General features: G+C 44.7%; 1 protein-coding gene across 3 annotated transcripts in view; it reads right to left on the bottom strand.

The window, feature by feature from the left end:
* RSPH10B (radial spoke head 10 homolog B) overlaps window positions 1-15,742 on the bottom strand; it is a 55,488-nt gene extending 39,746 nt beyond the window's left edge. For 2 of the 3 annotated variants that reach the window (XM_008527534.2, XM_070566252.1), the window contains exons 1-7: window positions 15,649-15,742; window positions 14,142-14,488; window positions 8,479-8,554; window positions 5,591-5,659; window positions 3,854-4,027; window positions 1,398-1,483; window positions 573-693 (exon numbers count right to left, since the gene is read on the bottom strand). In XM_008527534.2, coding sequence (XP_008525756.1) covers window positions 573-693; window positions 1,398-1,483; window positions 3,854-4,027; window positions 5,591-5,659; window positions 8,479-8,554; window positions 14,142-14,392 — 777 coding nt within the window. In that variant the 5' untranslated portion in view covers window positions 14,393-14,488; window positions 15,649-15,742. Of the gene's footprint in view, window positions 1-572; window positions 694-1,397; window positions 1,484-3,853; window positions 4,028-5,590; window positions 5,660-6,977; window positions 7,098-8,478; window positions 8,555-14,141; window positions 14,489-15,648 lie in introns of those variants that run through there. The other variant, XM_070566253.1, reaches the window with a different exon arrangement.
* Between the last annotated feature and the right edge of the window lie 562 nt (window positions 15,743-16,304).

Raw genomic sequence — 16,304 nt, 5'->3', positions numbered from 1 at the left:
CTGCTCTCTCTGCTCCTATTCCATATCACACTGGAGGTCTCGGCCAGTGCAATATGCAAGAGAAAAAAAATGCCATACAGATTAGAACAAAAGATATAAAGCTGACTGTATTTGCAGACAATATGATTGTCTATATAAAAAAATCTCAAAGAATTTAGAAGAAAGTGACTAGAACTATTATGTGAATTTAGCAAGGCTCTTGAGTACCAGATTAATATACAAGACATCATGAGACAATCCTAGCTATACAAAATGTATAAAATTAATCACAGAAAGTTTTTCTTTCCTGTGCAGGAAATAAATAGCTTCTAAACTGTAAATAATAGTCTCAGTCACGTGAATTATGGATTCGCCGGTGGCAGAACCTAGCTTGCGTATGAGCGCTTTAGAGAACGCTAATCAAGGCACTAAAAAAGGCTGGGTTAGACTAGCCAATCATAATTTGAGCTCCTAAATTTAGCAGAGCTTGCATTTCAGACTACCATACAGTACCACACCAAATAACTCATGTCTTGAGGGCCAGTAGAGGTCCACCCCTGGGTATATCCTGCTAAAACCAGCTGGCACCGTACCTGGATGCCCCTCTCCCACTGACCAGTGTACTCTTCATTAGTCGTCAGCCATCGCATCCTGCCTTCCCCGTGGCGCATATTGTTTTCCCACTGACCTTCATATATATTTCCAGATTTGTAACTAGGACATACAGAAAAAAAAGACAATTAAAAACAATCAGTTGTCTCATTTATAACATTTATCTTTAAGACTTTCTTTTAAACTTTCTCCCTAAACATCTTTGAAGAAATCCCACCTTGGACCCACACAATCTTCCCTGTGTGTAAATTCAATGGACAGGCAGGTGGTTGCTAAAAACGACCATCTTAGCAGGTAGAATAAAGGATTTTATTAAACCTTCTGATCATTGTCACCTTACTAGGTGACGATGTGGATAAGAGCAGGCATCTTTAAATCTTTAAAAAATCATTCCCTGTAGTATTTTAATTAGCAATATTTTGCCCCCAAATATTTTAATCCTTAAAATATTGGATTTCAGTCAGCTCAATCTAAAATCAAGCAAATGCGTCAACATTCTTCAGAAAACATACAACAAATAATCGAGATCCGTGATTAACATGGAGAACAAAGAAAGGCAGTTTGTACATATAAGAAAGTGAACCAGTATGATTAGACATCATTTAATATGGTTTTTCTAAATTTTCCATAGAATATTTTCATCACTTTGAGGGTCCATTGGGGTTAACTTAACTATTCCACCTTGCTGATATAGAAAATACGTTCCCTGGAATTTCTGCAGCTTATCTCTAAAGAGCCTGAGTGAGAATTATCTGAGGGACCAGTACTTTCTCCCACACCCCAAACGTGCCAGAGGGGGTACCTACCATCTTGTTCCCCAGCCCTTTTTGACGTTGAACACCCAGTCTCCCTCGTACCAAGAGGTGCCCTCTTGATTGTAATAAATGGAGCCCTAAAACGAATAATATCATTTTTAAAAATCAAGCCTCATAAAACACATGCTTTTTCGAAGGCAGAGATAAAAATGTACGCATTTACAGAGTTTAAACTAGGCAGAAGTCAAAATCATACTTAGGCAAGGCATATAGTCTGTGTTAGGTTTCTGTTTTGCAACCGAGAAAACGGTGAAGTGTCCATCAAGCGAGAATGACATCATGTTGCAAGTCAGTTCCTCCTTAATAACAAAGGGCCGCAGTAAGGCAGGGAATGACTACAGTTATCATATTCAGTATATTCGGTAACTATTAGTCATATGAGTATACCTGAAGAAATTCTGTTTTGCTGTCACCTAAAGCGAACCTTGCATATAACTGAAGGTCCCTATCTTTTATGTATCAAAACCATTTTTGCTTTATCCATTTTGACATCTTCCTTATTTCACCGCCTCCAGTGAGTGAACACAGCATCAGCTTCCTTCGAGGGCTCCTCTCAGCTGGAATGGCCATGCTGCAAGGTATTTGGATTTACGCTGAGTGGCCTCAAATTGCTTGCTTCTTCACTGGCTTATCTCCTCGTGTGTGAGAGTGATTTTTCTATCTTCTTCCTCGTTATCAAGCTAACTTGTTCCTTCTTGGAGCCAAACAGGTGCCTCTGTTGGAAGTCACCACCCCCAACGCCTCCAATATGTCTGAACCGATCTGCTATGAGCCTTAAAAAAAAAAAGAAAGAAAAAAAGAAAACCCAGGACACAACAGAACAGTCTAAATCGGACTAAAGTAGGAGGGCTAAGGAGATCTTAGCGAGGACCTGAGCAGCCTTCCTCTTGCAGAAAGGGAGAGCAACCACGTGGTGCAGAGAGCCCGGAAGTGGGGTGTAGGGAGGCCAGGGTGCTAAGACAGGCGTAGCCATCAGGCCCTTGTAACCCCCTCCTAACTCTCTTGGCTGGCATCTGTTAAAGAAAAAGCTTGAACTAGCTCTCTAATTCTCTTTTGAACTAAATTCCAAATCTTTTATGCACGGACTTGGTTTCTCAGAGGCATTTTGGCTGACTCCCAGCGACCCTGGCATGTACCTCATGTGAGGACCTCTGGTTCTATTTCTAGTCCATGTGGTAGACACGCTTACAAGCAATGAGCACATAGCCCAGGTGTCTTCAGGAGGAGCAAAACACAAGTTGAATTTAACTCTCGGTGCTGTTCTCACAATAGCCTTCTATAGGCAGAATTCTCGAAGATTCCTTAGGGCTGGTCACAGATCTGCTTCTCGCCTCTACCTCAGCGTTTCACAGAGCGCTGTTGGAGTTAGAGACACTGATTTCTGTGAGCTTCTAAACGATGCGCCAGGCTCCACCCATTGACTTTGTGGGTTTGAAAACAACCCATGGCATTTACCTTATCTTAGTAAACAATTATAAATTATTTTTAAGACATAAAATGAGTCCACGGCTATTTAAGAAACCATATGTGAATACTGCACAGTCCTGGGTTTTAGGAAGATTACAGACTTGGTGACAACACCCTCCCAAGTGACACTTTCATTAACAGGGTACGGCTAATGCTCAACCAGTGACGATTACAACGATGCAGTTTTTCTAAAAACATTGCTGTGGTATTTTATCATCCTATACACAGCAAAACAATAATTACAAAAACAGCAACCTTAGTTAAAAGTGAATATAACCTACATTGCTGGTGGGGACGTAAAATGGTACAGATGCTGTGAAAAACAGTTTGGTGGTTCCTCAAAATGTTAAACGTTGGGTTACCATAGGACCCAGCAATTCCGCTTCTCAGTACGTACGCAAAAGAAGTGAAAACAAGTACTCAGACAAATCCTTGCGCACATATTTACAGCAGCACTATTCACAAGAGCCAAAAGATAGTAACAGCCCCAGTGTCCATGAACTGATGAATGGATAAACAAAATGTGGTATATCCACACCATGGAATATTATTCAGCCATAAAAAGGAATGAAGTACCTACAACATGAACGAACCTTGAAAATATGATGCTGAGTGAAAGAAGCCAGGCACAAAAGGTCACACGTTGTGTGATTCTATTCATATGAAGTATCCAGAATAGCTAAAGCCATAGAGACAGAAAGCCCATTGGTGCAGGGAGGGGATGGGGAGTGACTACCTACCTAATGGGTATGGGGTTTATTTTGGGGTGATGAAAATGTTTGAGGACTAGATAGAGGGTGCACAATATTCTGAATGTACAAGATACCACTGATGGTTCACTCTCAAACGGTTAATTTCACATGATGTGAATTTCACCTCAATAAACAAAAGGCGAATGTACCCTTAACAGCCCCCGCTTCCCCCCTTCCATGTTTGTACATCCTCTTCACAGATGGGAGTCACGTGGCTGCCTCACCCACCTTCCCGTGTCTCTTTCCGTGGCACCAGTGGCCGATGTAGGACACAGGCTGCGTGCTGCACTTGAACATACCAAATCCATTCCTCATGCCGTTTATCACTTCTCCTTCATAGGTGCTGCCATCCGGCCACGTGTACATGCCATGGTTCATGGGAATGTTCTTCACAAAGTCCCCCTAGGGCAAAACGGCCGTAAGAGTGACAGAAAGAAGGCAGCGGAGAGATCCTTACACCTGGGGGCTGTTCTCTCCTCCCACGAAACAGCTGAATATCCCCCACTCCCACCCTCCTCCTCCCTTCTCTACACATCCCATCCTCTCTCACCTGATCCCTCCACTGGGTAGAGGGCCAGGCAGAATAAATATCTGGAAGGTTGTTTGTAGACTATGCTCCAAGATACAAGTAAGTGACATGGCAAAGTGATGGCTTCCAATTCTGGCCTTGGGAACTTGAGATTCTTAGAATCCACCCTGAAGGAGGCTAATTTACTGGATTCCGGCACTCCCTCCAGGAGATTCTGATGATCAGCCAGGCTTACTGATCGCTGGCGGAAACCTGTCTTTCTGCCTATGGTTCATCAAGATATTCTGCGGACATGTCAGCCCACCACCTGCCCCGTGAGCACCTTCCCGAGAATCCACTCTGCTCGGGACCAGGAGGGCTGGGCAGCACACAGTTCCGCACAACTCAGCCCAGAGCCAGCGGGTTCTCTTCCAGGATGTGACCTCGCTGCAGGCAGCCAGTCAGCAGAGAAAAGAGGACAGTGCAGCCTGGGCTGACCACTGACCAGATCCCCCGAGGCCAGCTGACCTCCCTGAAGATGCTTCTCCGAGAGCCTGAATCCTGCCTGTCAACCCTCCTGACAGGGCTGGTGGGGGGTGGGGGTTTGAGCCCGCAAGAATGAGCCCCACCTCAGAGCTTCCAGAGACAATGAACCGGAGGGCACAGGCTAGAAGGCAGGGTGTCTTGGGAGAAGGAAGTTTTCCCAGAAACACTGTTGGAACCCAATCCTCAGGCTCCCCTGGGCCTTGGAGGTCCTCTCCCCTCCATGACGGTGAAGGTGACCCTTTCCTCGCTCTCCCTGAGCCTCATCTCCACTGCCCAGCTCCAGTTAGCTGCCCACCTGGCCCAAACCTGCCTCTGTTTCCCTCACCTGGCTGCTATTTGAATACCTGCATTTGTTTTAAATATCTTCATTACCACTCATCACGTTAGCAGGTCTGCAATTGTGATTTTTAAAAGCGGCTCAAGCACTTTGTGGGTGGGAGTGGAAACTGGTGCCCTCTTTCGGAGGGCAGTTGGGTTATAGCAATCAATTTAAAAATACATATTCTCCTCAACCCAGCAAGATGCGTCAAGTGAAACCCACATAACGGAATCAAGCAGCCAGTGAAATAGGGGGATGTGGAGGAGTGGACATGGTTCCATCTCTAAGAAATAAAGGTACATAAGAGAGCGTATAAGAAACTATTTGTGTTTGTAAAAAGTAGGAGAGGCTAAGTTCACGCATGTGTGCAGTACATGCACGGAACACATAGAATACTCTAGAAACTGGTAACAACAACCACCAGAGGGTTCCGTGCAATAACGGGTTACTTTTCACCTATATTCTCTGGTTCTGTGGATTTTTTTTGGCCCATGTGCTAGATTCCTTTTACGAAAGTAGCATGTCTAATTGTGGGAAGCTGACCGTTAAATTTCACCATTACAGTTTAGAATTATAACGTTATAGGCTTTACCTCATATTTCAATCCGTCGGCCCAAACATATGTGCCTGGTCCGTGCATGAATCCTTCTGAGAACATCCCCTTCAAAACAGAAGAACAAACCCTGAGGACCAATCGCTGGCTTCACACGCCTACTGCCGCCCATGGTTTCAGCTCTCAGGATAGGGCCTTATTTCCCCTTTTATCTGCAAGAATCTGGTTGTCTACACATTCAGCAATGGCGGCAGAGCCCTCCTTTGAGCTGGCACCGCACTGGTGTCCAACCGGTTCTAAAAAGGGTCTGAGTTGTCCAAAAAAAATCCAATTCCCTAAAACTTACACCAGGCAGCCCCGTGCAGTTGCTAGACACCAAGTGGAAATTCAACCTGCGTCTCCCTCTTCGAATCAAGCCGTCGGAAAATTTTATACTTCAAAAGAATTCACATACTTTTGGTTTTGTGTTTCAAAGTTTAAGGATTTTTAAAAATTATTTAAACTGGATAGACCGGATTAAAACTGTTATCTGGGTATCAGAAATTACTGCACTTGTAAGTTTCACACTCGGTCTGTTTCCCCTTCCTGGGCGTTATCACTGTGTGTCTGTGTGTGTCACTGACGTGGACATACAGGCATATGACAGACAGCTGTCAGTACAGTTCATTTACACTTAGAGTGTCTATTGTTAATGGACAGGAACTAGTCACCGGAAACTTAACACACCTGAGTGTGCACATGCAGTCAGAGAAAAGAAAGATAAAATGACACTCAGTTCTTCCTTAGAATCACTTGTCAGAGGCAGGGGGGCTGGAGGGGAGAACCAAGGGTCTGTGTAAACAGTGCCCTAACTTAGCGAGTTTCAAACTCTGCTACACATCAGAGTCACCTGGGGGGGTGGGGTTTGGTGTGAAACGCAGATTGCTGGGCCCACCCGCAGAGATTCCGATTCATCAGCAGGACTGGGATGGAGCCCGAGAACTTGCATTTAAAAAAAAAAATTCCCAGGTGATACTGATGCTGTTGGTCCCTGGGAACCCACTTTGAGAACCACTGCCCTCACTTCTCTAGCAAGAAGGTCTATCATGGTTCCGAGTTCACATGGGCTCACGTCAGACGGGGCTGGCCCTCAGGGAAACTGCAGGCAATAGCCAGCACTTCGATTTTCACAAACTAGAAAAGAGAAGATCACACCGCATCTACACGGGGAGGGCACGTGTACTCATGAAACGTTTGTTTTTCTTGTCTGTCTTTAGCAAATGGGGATCTAAACATGTGACAAACCCCAGCCTGACTGACACGGGTGAGGCTCGGGGCTACGGAGTCAATCTGTGGGGTGGGCCTCCCTCGTGATTTAAAGGACATCCAACTGGTGATTAGCTTTAATCAAAATAATTTGAGTCTAAGGGAAATACAGAAAGCTTACAAAGCAAGTAGCTGACAGCGGCTAGGGAGGAGACCCCTACAAACGGAGGGCTGTTCACCCCACAGTCATGGGAAGGGCAAGGCCGCCGGTCCAGGCTTGAGCTTCCACGTAACCGTGTGCCTAAAGGCAGCAAGACAACCACTCAGTCTCCCCTGTGTCCTCAGCAGCCGGGAGGGTTTACTCTGCAATCAAGCGCTGGGTGTCGTTTTGAACTATTTACAACCAGCGCTGCATAAGACGCCACAGCGGAGAAAGAAGATTCTGATCAGCGTAAACGAAGCACCTTAAATCCCAAATCTTAGAGCAAAGGAAGATGGCACAGCCATTTTAATGACTATCCTTCAGTCATAATACAGAGCATTTTTGAAGTTTTTAATGACACAGGAAAATGAACATGTTGTACGTTAAGGGGAAAAAAATCAGCATATTAAAACTCATGCCTTATAAGAAAAATTCATTCTCCTATAATAATCACATATTTCTTTGATAATCTGAATGAATGAATACCTTCGTTGTGGCATTAGCAATAAGGCAAAAAACAAAAACACCCCAAAAGTATCCAATACCTAGGGCATAGTTATGAATAGTAAGTTACGACACTATGCAGGGGCCAGCCCCATGGCCCAGTGAGGAGTGGTTCAAGTTCTGTGCGCTCTGCTTTGGTGGCCCGGGTTTGCAGATTCGGACCCCAAGCGTGGACCCACTCCACTCATCAGCCATGCTGTGGAGGCATCCCACATACAAAGTTTGGCACAGATGTTAGCTCAGGGCTAGTCTTCCTCAAGCAAAAGAAGAGGAAGTCTGGCAATGAATGTTAGCCCAGGGCCAATCTTCCTCACCAAAAAAACCCCCACTACGGAATATCTAAAATAATTATGGAGGAGGGTATGGGTAGTTATTGTTTAATGGGTACAGAGTTTGTTTGGGATGCTGAAAAAGTTCTGGAAATGGATGGTGGTGATGGTTGCACAACATGGTAAGTATATTAGTACCCCTGAACTATATGCAAACGGTTAAAATGGTAAATTTTGTGCTATGTATATTTTACCACAATAAAAAAATTTTTAAGTTATGAAACCACACAGCAATACAGAAAATGATTCATAAGTGAAAAAGGTTTCAAGATGTTATCTACAAAATGAAAGTGCCCATGTGAAAATACTGACACACCCATTGAAGGAATGAAGAAATACAGCGAACTGAAAACATTTATGGGAAGAGGATGATGATACTGGGATCTTATTCATTATTATCGACTATTCGACCTTAATGCTGTTTGTACAATAAATAGGAATCAGGAAAAGAAAAACACCTAAAGCGACTACTTCAGTTGTCATGAGCCATACTTTTCCCTTAAAATACATAAACAGGCTTCAAAACAAAATCAGCAGTAAGTACCTCCACTTTCTTTTGAAGCATCAACAGATATTTCTGAAGATGCGAATCTAAAGCTATCAGCCCACACCTTCCCCCCTCCCCAGTCCCAAGGCGTGCGACTCACGTGGTAGGTACAGCCTCCTTGAAAGACGGCAAAGCCTTCCCCCTCGTACAGTCCTCGGACTTTTTCCCCTTCATAGCTACAGAGACAGAAAGCTCAAGGTAACGAAGAATGTGAGTAAACCGAGGTGACAGTGGCTTAAAGTACACAATTGCCATCAGTGAAGAAGTACAAGTCACGTCTCACATTCATTCACTCAACAATCATTCCCCGAGGGCCGCTATGTGCCTGCCCTTTCCAAGTCCTGGGGCTAGAGCTATGATCAAGACTGGAAAGTTCCTGCCCTTGGGAGACAATAGTTCACTGAGGAGAGACAGATAATAAACAGGAAACAGACAAAATAATTCCAGATTGTGCTCAATTTTTGTGAAAGAAATGATGGGGGAATGTGACTGAGAGTAGGAGGAGGCTGCTGCACACAGATGGTCAGGGTGGAGGCTCTGAGGACACAAGGGTTCTACTGAGACCTGAAGGACGTGAGACAATCGACCACGAGAAGAACCCTGGGAAGAGGATTCAGAAGAGGGTACAGCAAGTGCAAAGGTCCTGAGGCAGGAAAGAGCCTGACAATTTCAGCAAACAGAAAGGAGAGCAGCACAGCTGGCGCACACAGAGTGGGGCGGCGGCAGGGGCAGGGGTGGGAGCGGGCAGGGCAGGAGGAAGACGAGAGGGGGCAGGGGCCAGGTGGGCTGTGATAAAGACTTGCAACAAAATCCAAATCTCCAGGAGGAATCAGGAGAGGGTTTTAAGAGGTGAGGTGTACAAGATCAGGCTTGTGTCTTAAAAAGATCATGCTGGCTGCTGTGTGGAGAACAGATCATGGCAGACAGCTAACTGCAGGGGGGCGAGGCGGGCAGTGGCAGGGGAGAGAGATGGAAGGTTACAGTATGTTCTGGACAGTTTCTGTCTGGGATGATGAAAAAGTTCTAGATGTGGACAGTGTCGTGATGGTTGCACAACATGATGAGTGCATTTAACACCGCTGAATTGTACACTTCAAATGGTTAAAACAGTAAATTTTATATAATGTATATTTTACTACGATAATTTTTAAAATTTTTTTAAAAGATACATTGTGGACACAGAGCCAGAATATGTGCTGATGCGCTGGACTCAGGGAAGGGAGGTGTCAAAAACAGTGCCCGGATTTTCAGTTCAGCGTCATGTGAATAACGTGCGATCTGTCACATGCCTCATCTCTCAGGTCTGAGGGAAGTGAGGTGACAAACACAGGAACCCGTGACAGCCATGACCAAACCGGCTTATTCCATGACCCCAAGGAAGAGTAAACATTAGAAAATCGGTAAACATAATTCGTTACATCAGCAAATCAAAGAATAACCATCTGTTTATGACAAGATGACAGAAACGTATTTGATAAAACTCAGCAATCATTTCTTTAAAAATTCTAAGTAATGTTATGGGATGAGGAAACTATTCATCCATAAGAGATGATTTATGAAAAAACAATAGTATATATGATTTTTAATAGTAAAACACTGAAATCAATTCTGTTAAAATCAGGAACATGAGCAAGATGCCTGCTTTTATCACCAACTATTCAACATTGTTTTAGAGGTTCTAGTTAATGCAAACAGTCAAGAAACTGCCAAAGCAATCTTGAGAAAAAAGAACAAAGCTGGAGGCATCACAATCCCTGACTTCAAAATATACCACAAAGCTATAGTAATCAAAACACCATGGTACTGGCACAAAAACAGACACACAGGTCAACGGAACAGAACTGAAAGCCCGGAAATAAAACCGCATGTATATGGACAGCTAATCTTTGCAAGAGGAGCCAAGAACATACAATGGAGAAAGGAAAGTCTCTTCAACAAATGGTGTTGGGAAAACTGGACAGCCACATGCAAAAGAGTGAAAGTAGACCATTATCTTTCACCATACCCAAAAGTTAACTCAAAATGGATTAAAGATTTGAATTTAAGACCTGAAACCATAAAACTCCTAGAAGAAAATATAGGCAGCATGCTCTCTGACATGGGTCTTTTCAAATACCATGTCTACCCGGGCAAGGGAAACAAAAGAAAAAATAAACAAATGGGACTGCATCAGACTAAAGAGCCTCTGCAAGGCAAAGGAAACCAGGAACAAAACGAAAAGACAACCCACCAAACTGGGAGAAAATATTTGTAAATCATGTATCTGACAAGGGGTTAATTTCCAAAATACATAAAGAACTCATACGACTCAACAACAAAAAAAACAAACAACCCAATCAAAAAATGGGCAGAGCATCTGAACAGACATTATTCCAAAGAAGATATACAGATGGCCAACAGGCACATGAAAAGATGTTTGACATCACTAATTAATAGGGAAATGCAAATCAAAACTACAATGAGATATCACCTTACACCTGTCAGAATGGCTATAATTAACAAGACAAGAAATAACAAATGTTGATGAGGATTTGGAGAAGAGGGAACCCTCACACACTGCTGGTGGGAATGCAAAGTGATATAGCCACTAGGAAAAATAGTATGGAGATTTCTCAAAAAATTAAAAATAGAAATACCATATGATTCTGCTATCCCACTACTGGGTATCTATCCAAAGCATATGAAATCAACAACTGAAAGAGATTTATGCATCTCTATGTTCATTGCAGCATTATTCACAATAGCCAAGACTTGGAAGCAGCCCAAGTGCCCATCAACGGATGAATGGATAAAGAAGATGTGGTGTGTGTGTGTATATATATATATATATATACACACACTGGAATTCTACTCAGCCATAAGAAAGGACAAAATTGTGCCATTTGCAGCAACACAGATGAACCTGGAGGGTATGGTGCTAAGCAAAATAAGCCAGACAGAGAAAGACAAACACCGCATGATTTCATTCATACGTGAAAGATAAACAAACACATGGACAAAGAGAGCAGATAAGTGGTCACCAGAGGGGAAGGGGGGAGGGCGAAAGGGGTAAAGGGGCACATATGTATGGTGATGGATAAAAACAACCATTGCTGGTGAGCAGGATGCAGTCTATACAGAAACTGATATATAATAATGTACACCTGAAATTTACACTATGTTATAAGCCAATATGACCTCAATAAAAAAATTTTTTTAAAGTCATAAATTATTTTTTTTAAAAGTCAAGAAACTTGACTAATTGGCATAAATATTAAAGAGTTAGGAAATTATTTTAATTTGAAGATTATGTGATTATTTACCTATAAAACCCCAAAAGACTCTTTTTCGAATTGATGAGACATTGTGGTAACTCATGGGAGCGGGCAGCGAGGGTGAAATTGGAATACCGGTGGAGGGAGATGATTAACTCCCTTAAGATATCTTTGCATTATTTCATTTGTCACAACGAGTATACAGTACTTCAGTCATTTAAAATGATGGATAAAGACACTGTAAAGGATTTTAAAAAGAATTCATAATAGGTCCCTTCAGTGATATCAATGACACCTCCCGTCATTCCCTCCTCACACCTTTCCACACATTTCCAGGTGCTCTCGGCCCGGATGGGGACACGCTCTGTGTCAGGATATTCAATTCCTCTGGTTCCTGTGTCAGGGGACCAGAGGGCCCACCTTCCCTGAACTAGCTCAGCACACTTACCGACACTCTGCTCTGAGTTTCTCTAAAACCAGCACAACGTGGAACACACTTACACACTGCCTATACAGACCTTATTTCATACTTTTTTGTATCCTTCTATAGTGCTCGGCCCACTGCTGGCACAGCGTGACTCGTTAATAAAGGGCTGCTGATATCATTCAAACTATAAATCCTGACTGAGCACCTGCCGGGCCGAAGCTCTGGTGTGTGGTATTCTGGGTGTATCTCTGCACTGAAGGAATTGTCAGCCTGGTGGAGCAGTCGAAGCCAATAAACAAATTACAGTAATTCATACATAATATATATGTATGGAATAGAAAATAATATATATTATGTATAAAGTAATATATAATAGAAAGTAATAAGTATGTTAGAAGAAATTTGGAGGAAAGTTACTTCCTGTTGGGAAGAATTAGTGGAAAAGGGGGGATGGGATTTGGTCATTCAGAAATGAGGGACAGGGGCCAGCCCAGTTGCACAGTGAAGTTAGCATGCTTTGCTTCAGTGGCCTGGGGTTCACCGGTTTGGATCCCAGGTGTGGACCTACACACTGCTTATCAAGCCATGCCGTGGCAGGCATCCCACATATAAAGTAGAGGAAGATGGGCACAGATGTTAGCTTAGGGCCAGTCTCCCTCAGCAAAAAAAGAGGAGGATTGGTGGCAGATGTTAGCTCAGGGCTAATCTTCCTCAAAAAAAAAAAAAAGAAACAGAAATGAGCAACAAAATCCAGTAAGGGCAATCTTTGCAAGCAGAGATTAAAAACAAACGGGATCATGGAGAGAAGTCTAACTGGGCTCTTGTGTTGGGAGGGGAGAGGAAGGCTGGGGTCAGAGCACAAGGCGAAGGTGTTTTATCCTGTAGACAATGGAAAGAAATCAGAAGTTCTTAAGAAGCGTTGGGTAGCCAACTTCAAAATGGCTCCCAATGATTCTCAGCTCCAGGTCTTCATGCCCAAGTGTCGTCCTCTCTCACACTGAATGGGGCTGGCCCGTGTAACCACTAGGATGTTGTGAACATGACAGGGGGTAACATCTGAGACTGGCCATGAAAGATACCGTGCATTCCGCCCTTGCTCTCTCTTGGATGGCTCTCTGCCATGTTGTGAGGACATTCATGCCTCCCTGTGGAGAGTCCCTGTGACAAAGAAACAAGGTGAGGCCTCCCGCCAACAGCCACGCCAGGGAGCCACTTTGAAAGCAGATTGTCCAGCCCAGACAAGCCTTCAGATGACAGCAGCCCCAGTTGACATCTTGACTGAACCTCATGAGATGCTCACCAAATACCATCCAGCTAAGCTGCTCCCAGATTCCTGACCCCCATAAACTGTGTGAGATCATACTGACTGTTTTAATTGTCCTGTTTTGGGGTGATGTGTTACACAGAGAGATAACTAATACAGGGAGCGATGTAAACAGAACCATGGACTAGGAATACAAATCTATGCAGGAGGCCTGGGGAGAGAGACCAGAAGCGGGGAAATCTTTAGGAAACGAGTCCAATAGCCCAGTCAAGAGGAAATGAAGAGTGTACACAGAGAGAAAAGGACTAAGGAGAGAAGCTTAGAGGGAAAAAAAAAAAACAAGGAAGGCACAGGGAAGGCAGAGGATAGTGTTACGATTTCAAGCCTGGATGTAGGAAAATGGTGGTGGCCTTACAGAAACAGGGACCAATGGGGAAGCCAACGGCAGGGAGAGAAACAGCAATATTCAGAGGAAACTTTTAAAGTGCATATTCTCCCCAATTAAGAATCCGAGGTTCAGAAAGGTTCAATGACGAGGTTGATATCATCAAGCTAAGACTCAAATCCACATCTTATTCCAAGTCCTGCAGTCTTTGCTTTTGGACACGGGGAGTTTGAAGTCCAGTGGACGATGCCCTGTAGGGAGTTAAAAATTTGAACCTAAAACTCTAGGAGAGAGAATGCTGTTAAAGACACAGATTTTCAGTCATCTAGGGAGATAGTAGATAAAGCGACAATAAGAGATTGCCGAGAAAGAGAACAGAGAGTGTAAATGTGGTAGAAAAGGCAGCATGGAAGACACAGCCCATTCCAGTCACCTTTCAACTATGAGTTTGGTCAGAATGGGCTCCTCATACTGAGTGGCATCTTCATTCTGCTGGTGTTCAGACTCTCTTTTGAATCCCCGTTCGCTGAGCTGCATTTCCAACAGTGGGACAACACTGGGGGACATTTCTTGTCTAGCAGCATTGCCACCTTGTTTGGGAAACTCTGGATAATCAGAGAGAGTGGATGGAGAGCGGGCAGACTTATCCCCTTTTTTGTCTGCTCTTTTCTTTTCTTTCACCATTGCCTTTGGAAGACCTAAAGTTTACTTCAGGTATGTCAGTATCAAATGATTCCTTTGGTTGACAGCTGTTTGTTTCAAAGCATTGAAGAGTTTTATCTGAAAAATAAAAAATTACGTCTCTAAATACTCAGACGTTTCACTTGCAGTTAAACTTTTAGCTTTACAACACTATGTCATTATCATTCTCCTCCTAAAGCTTGAAAAATTAATCACAAGTATCACCTTTTCTAAAAATAAGACAATCTCAATATGGCATTGGTTGTTCCTAAAATTTTTAAAATTGGAACCACATCTACCATTCTTTTTAAACTGTGTTCCAGTGAGAGGGGTATTCCTGTGATGAAAAGTGCTCACGTGCTGGATTCAGGCTCCTGGATCGCTCCTACCAGCTGAGTATTCTTGAGCAAGTTACCTGATCTCTTTCTGCTTCAGGTACAACATAAAAATGCCAGTGCCCTGTCTCATTATAAGAACTAAATGAGATGATGCACAAGATACCTAAAGTAGGGGACACAGTGCACAACCAACAACGGAGGGGTTATTTTATGTCACTTTCCTGTTTTCCAACTTGGAACCATTGGCTGCCTACTCCCTTTGTCAGTACCATCCCTGACTGAGTGCCTCCTGGGCCAGACAAGAAAGGGAGGGCTAATCATTTGTCTAAGGGGGCAGAGCTGATGGGCAGGGCTCCAAAGCCTTTGTCTGCTTGGCCCTCCAAAAACTGGCCCCACAGAAAGCATCCTAGCCTATCAAGCAGGACACGTGGATGAGTCCTGGAGCGTAACAAGGCAAGTCTCTGTTAGCACGCCCCGAGGGTGCAGTGGGCACCCCTACCCCTCCCCCGCCCTCCTTTGCCTGGATGGCATCCTCTGGACACCCCACCCGCCAGCTCATCCCCACCTCTCGGCTTTGCTCTCACCAACCAACCAACCTTGGCCCGCTTCTCTCTTGCTTCAAAACCCACTCCTCTTTCCAGCCCCCCGCCCCCAGCTCTCTAGTTTCTAAACTCGAGCGGGCCTTTCCTCTAGGCTTTCTGATCCCTCGTCCGCGAAATCCGAACTACAAATCAGGCAAGCTCCGTTTCTCCCTGCGTGTTTCCTACTACCTTTGGTGTTTTCCCTGTTCTCCCTGGCCTGAGACCTATCATTGGGACTGTCCTTTCTTTCCTTAGGCAGCACTAAAGGGGCGCGCGCCCTCTGGCCTGGGGAGCCCCGCGCTCTCCGCCCGTCCTAAGGCCCTCCTCGCCCACCCCGCACCTGCTCGGCTCCTGGGGGCGCGGCAGCTGGGCCGAGGGAGAGCCGGCCTGGGCTGCGCGTCCCACCTGGCCGGTCTCCAGGCAACCGCGGGCCCAGCCCCTCCCCGCCCACCCTTAAAGGGGCCGCCGCGCGCGTCGGAGAAGGCACTGAGCATCAGTGAGCACTCTGCCCTTCTGGTCCAGAAGGTTAGGTGGAAATCTGGAGCCGATGCACCTGAACTGGGCTTTCCCAGCTCTGCTCATCGTCGCGTGACCTCTCTCAGGCTTTACTGCACCAAAACGGGAAGGAGTCGGGCTTCAGTTTTCCACTGCTGCCGTAAACAAGTTAGCACAAACTTAGTGGCAGGAAGCAACACAAATTTATCATCTTACGGTCCTGTAAGTTAGGAGTCCAACAGGGCTGGTTCCTTCTGGAGGCACCAGGGCACAATCCATGTCCTGCCTTTTCCAGCTTCTGGAGGCTACCTTCCTCCATCTTTGAACCGGGAAGGTTGCATCTTTCTGGCCCAGCTGAGAAAGGTTCCCCACATTTAAGAAGTCACGGGCTAGACTGGGCCCACCCAGCCAATCCAGGACACGGTCCCCATTTCACCAGCCTCCCCTTGATCCGATCTGCAGAGCCCCTTTGGCCCTTTAGGTCACACATCCAAGGGTTCT

Source organism: Equus przewalskii, chromosome 12 (genome assembly GCF_037783145.1).
Source record: "Equus przewalskii isolate Varuska chromosome 12, EquPr2, whole genome shotgun sequence".
NCBI lineage: Eukaryota > Metazoa > Chordata > Mammalia > Perissodactyla > Equidae > Equus > Equus przewalskii.
This window is presented reverse-complemented; position numbering and strand designations above follow the sequence as displayed.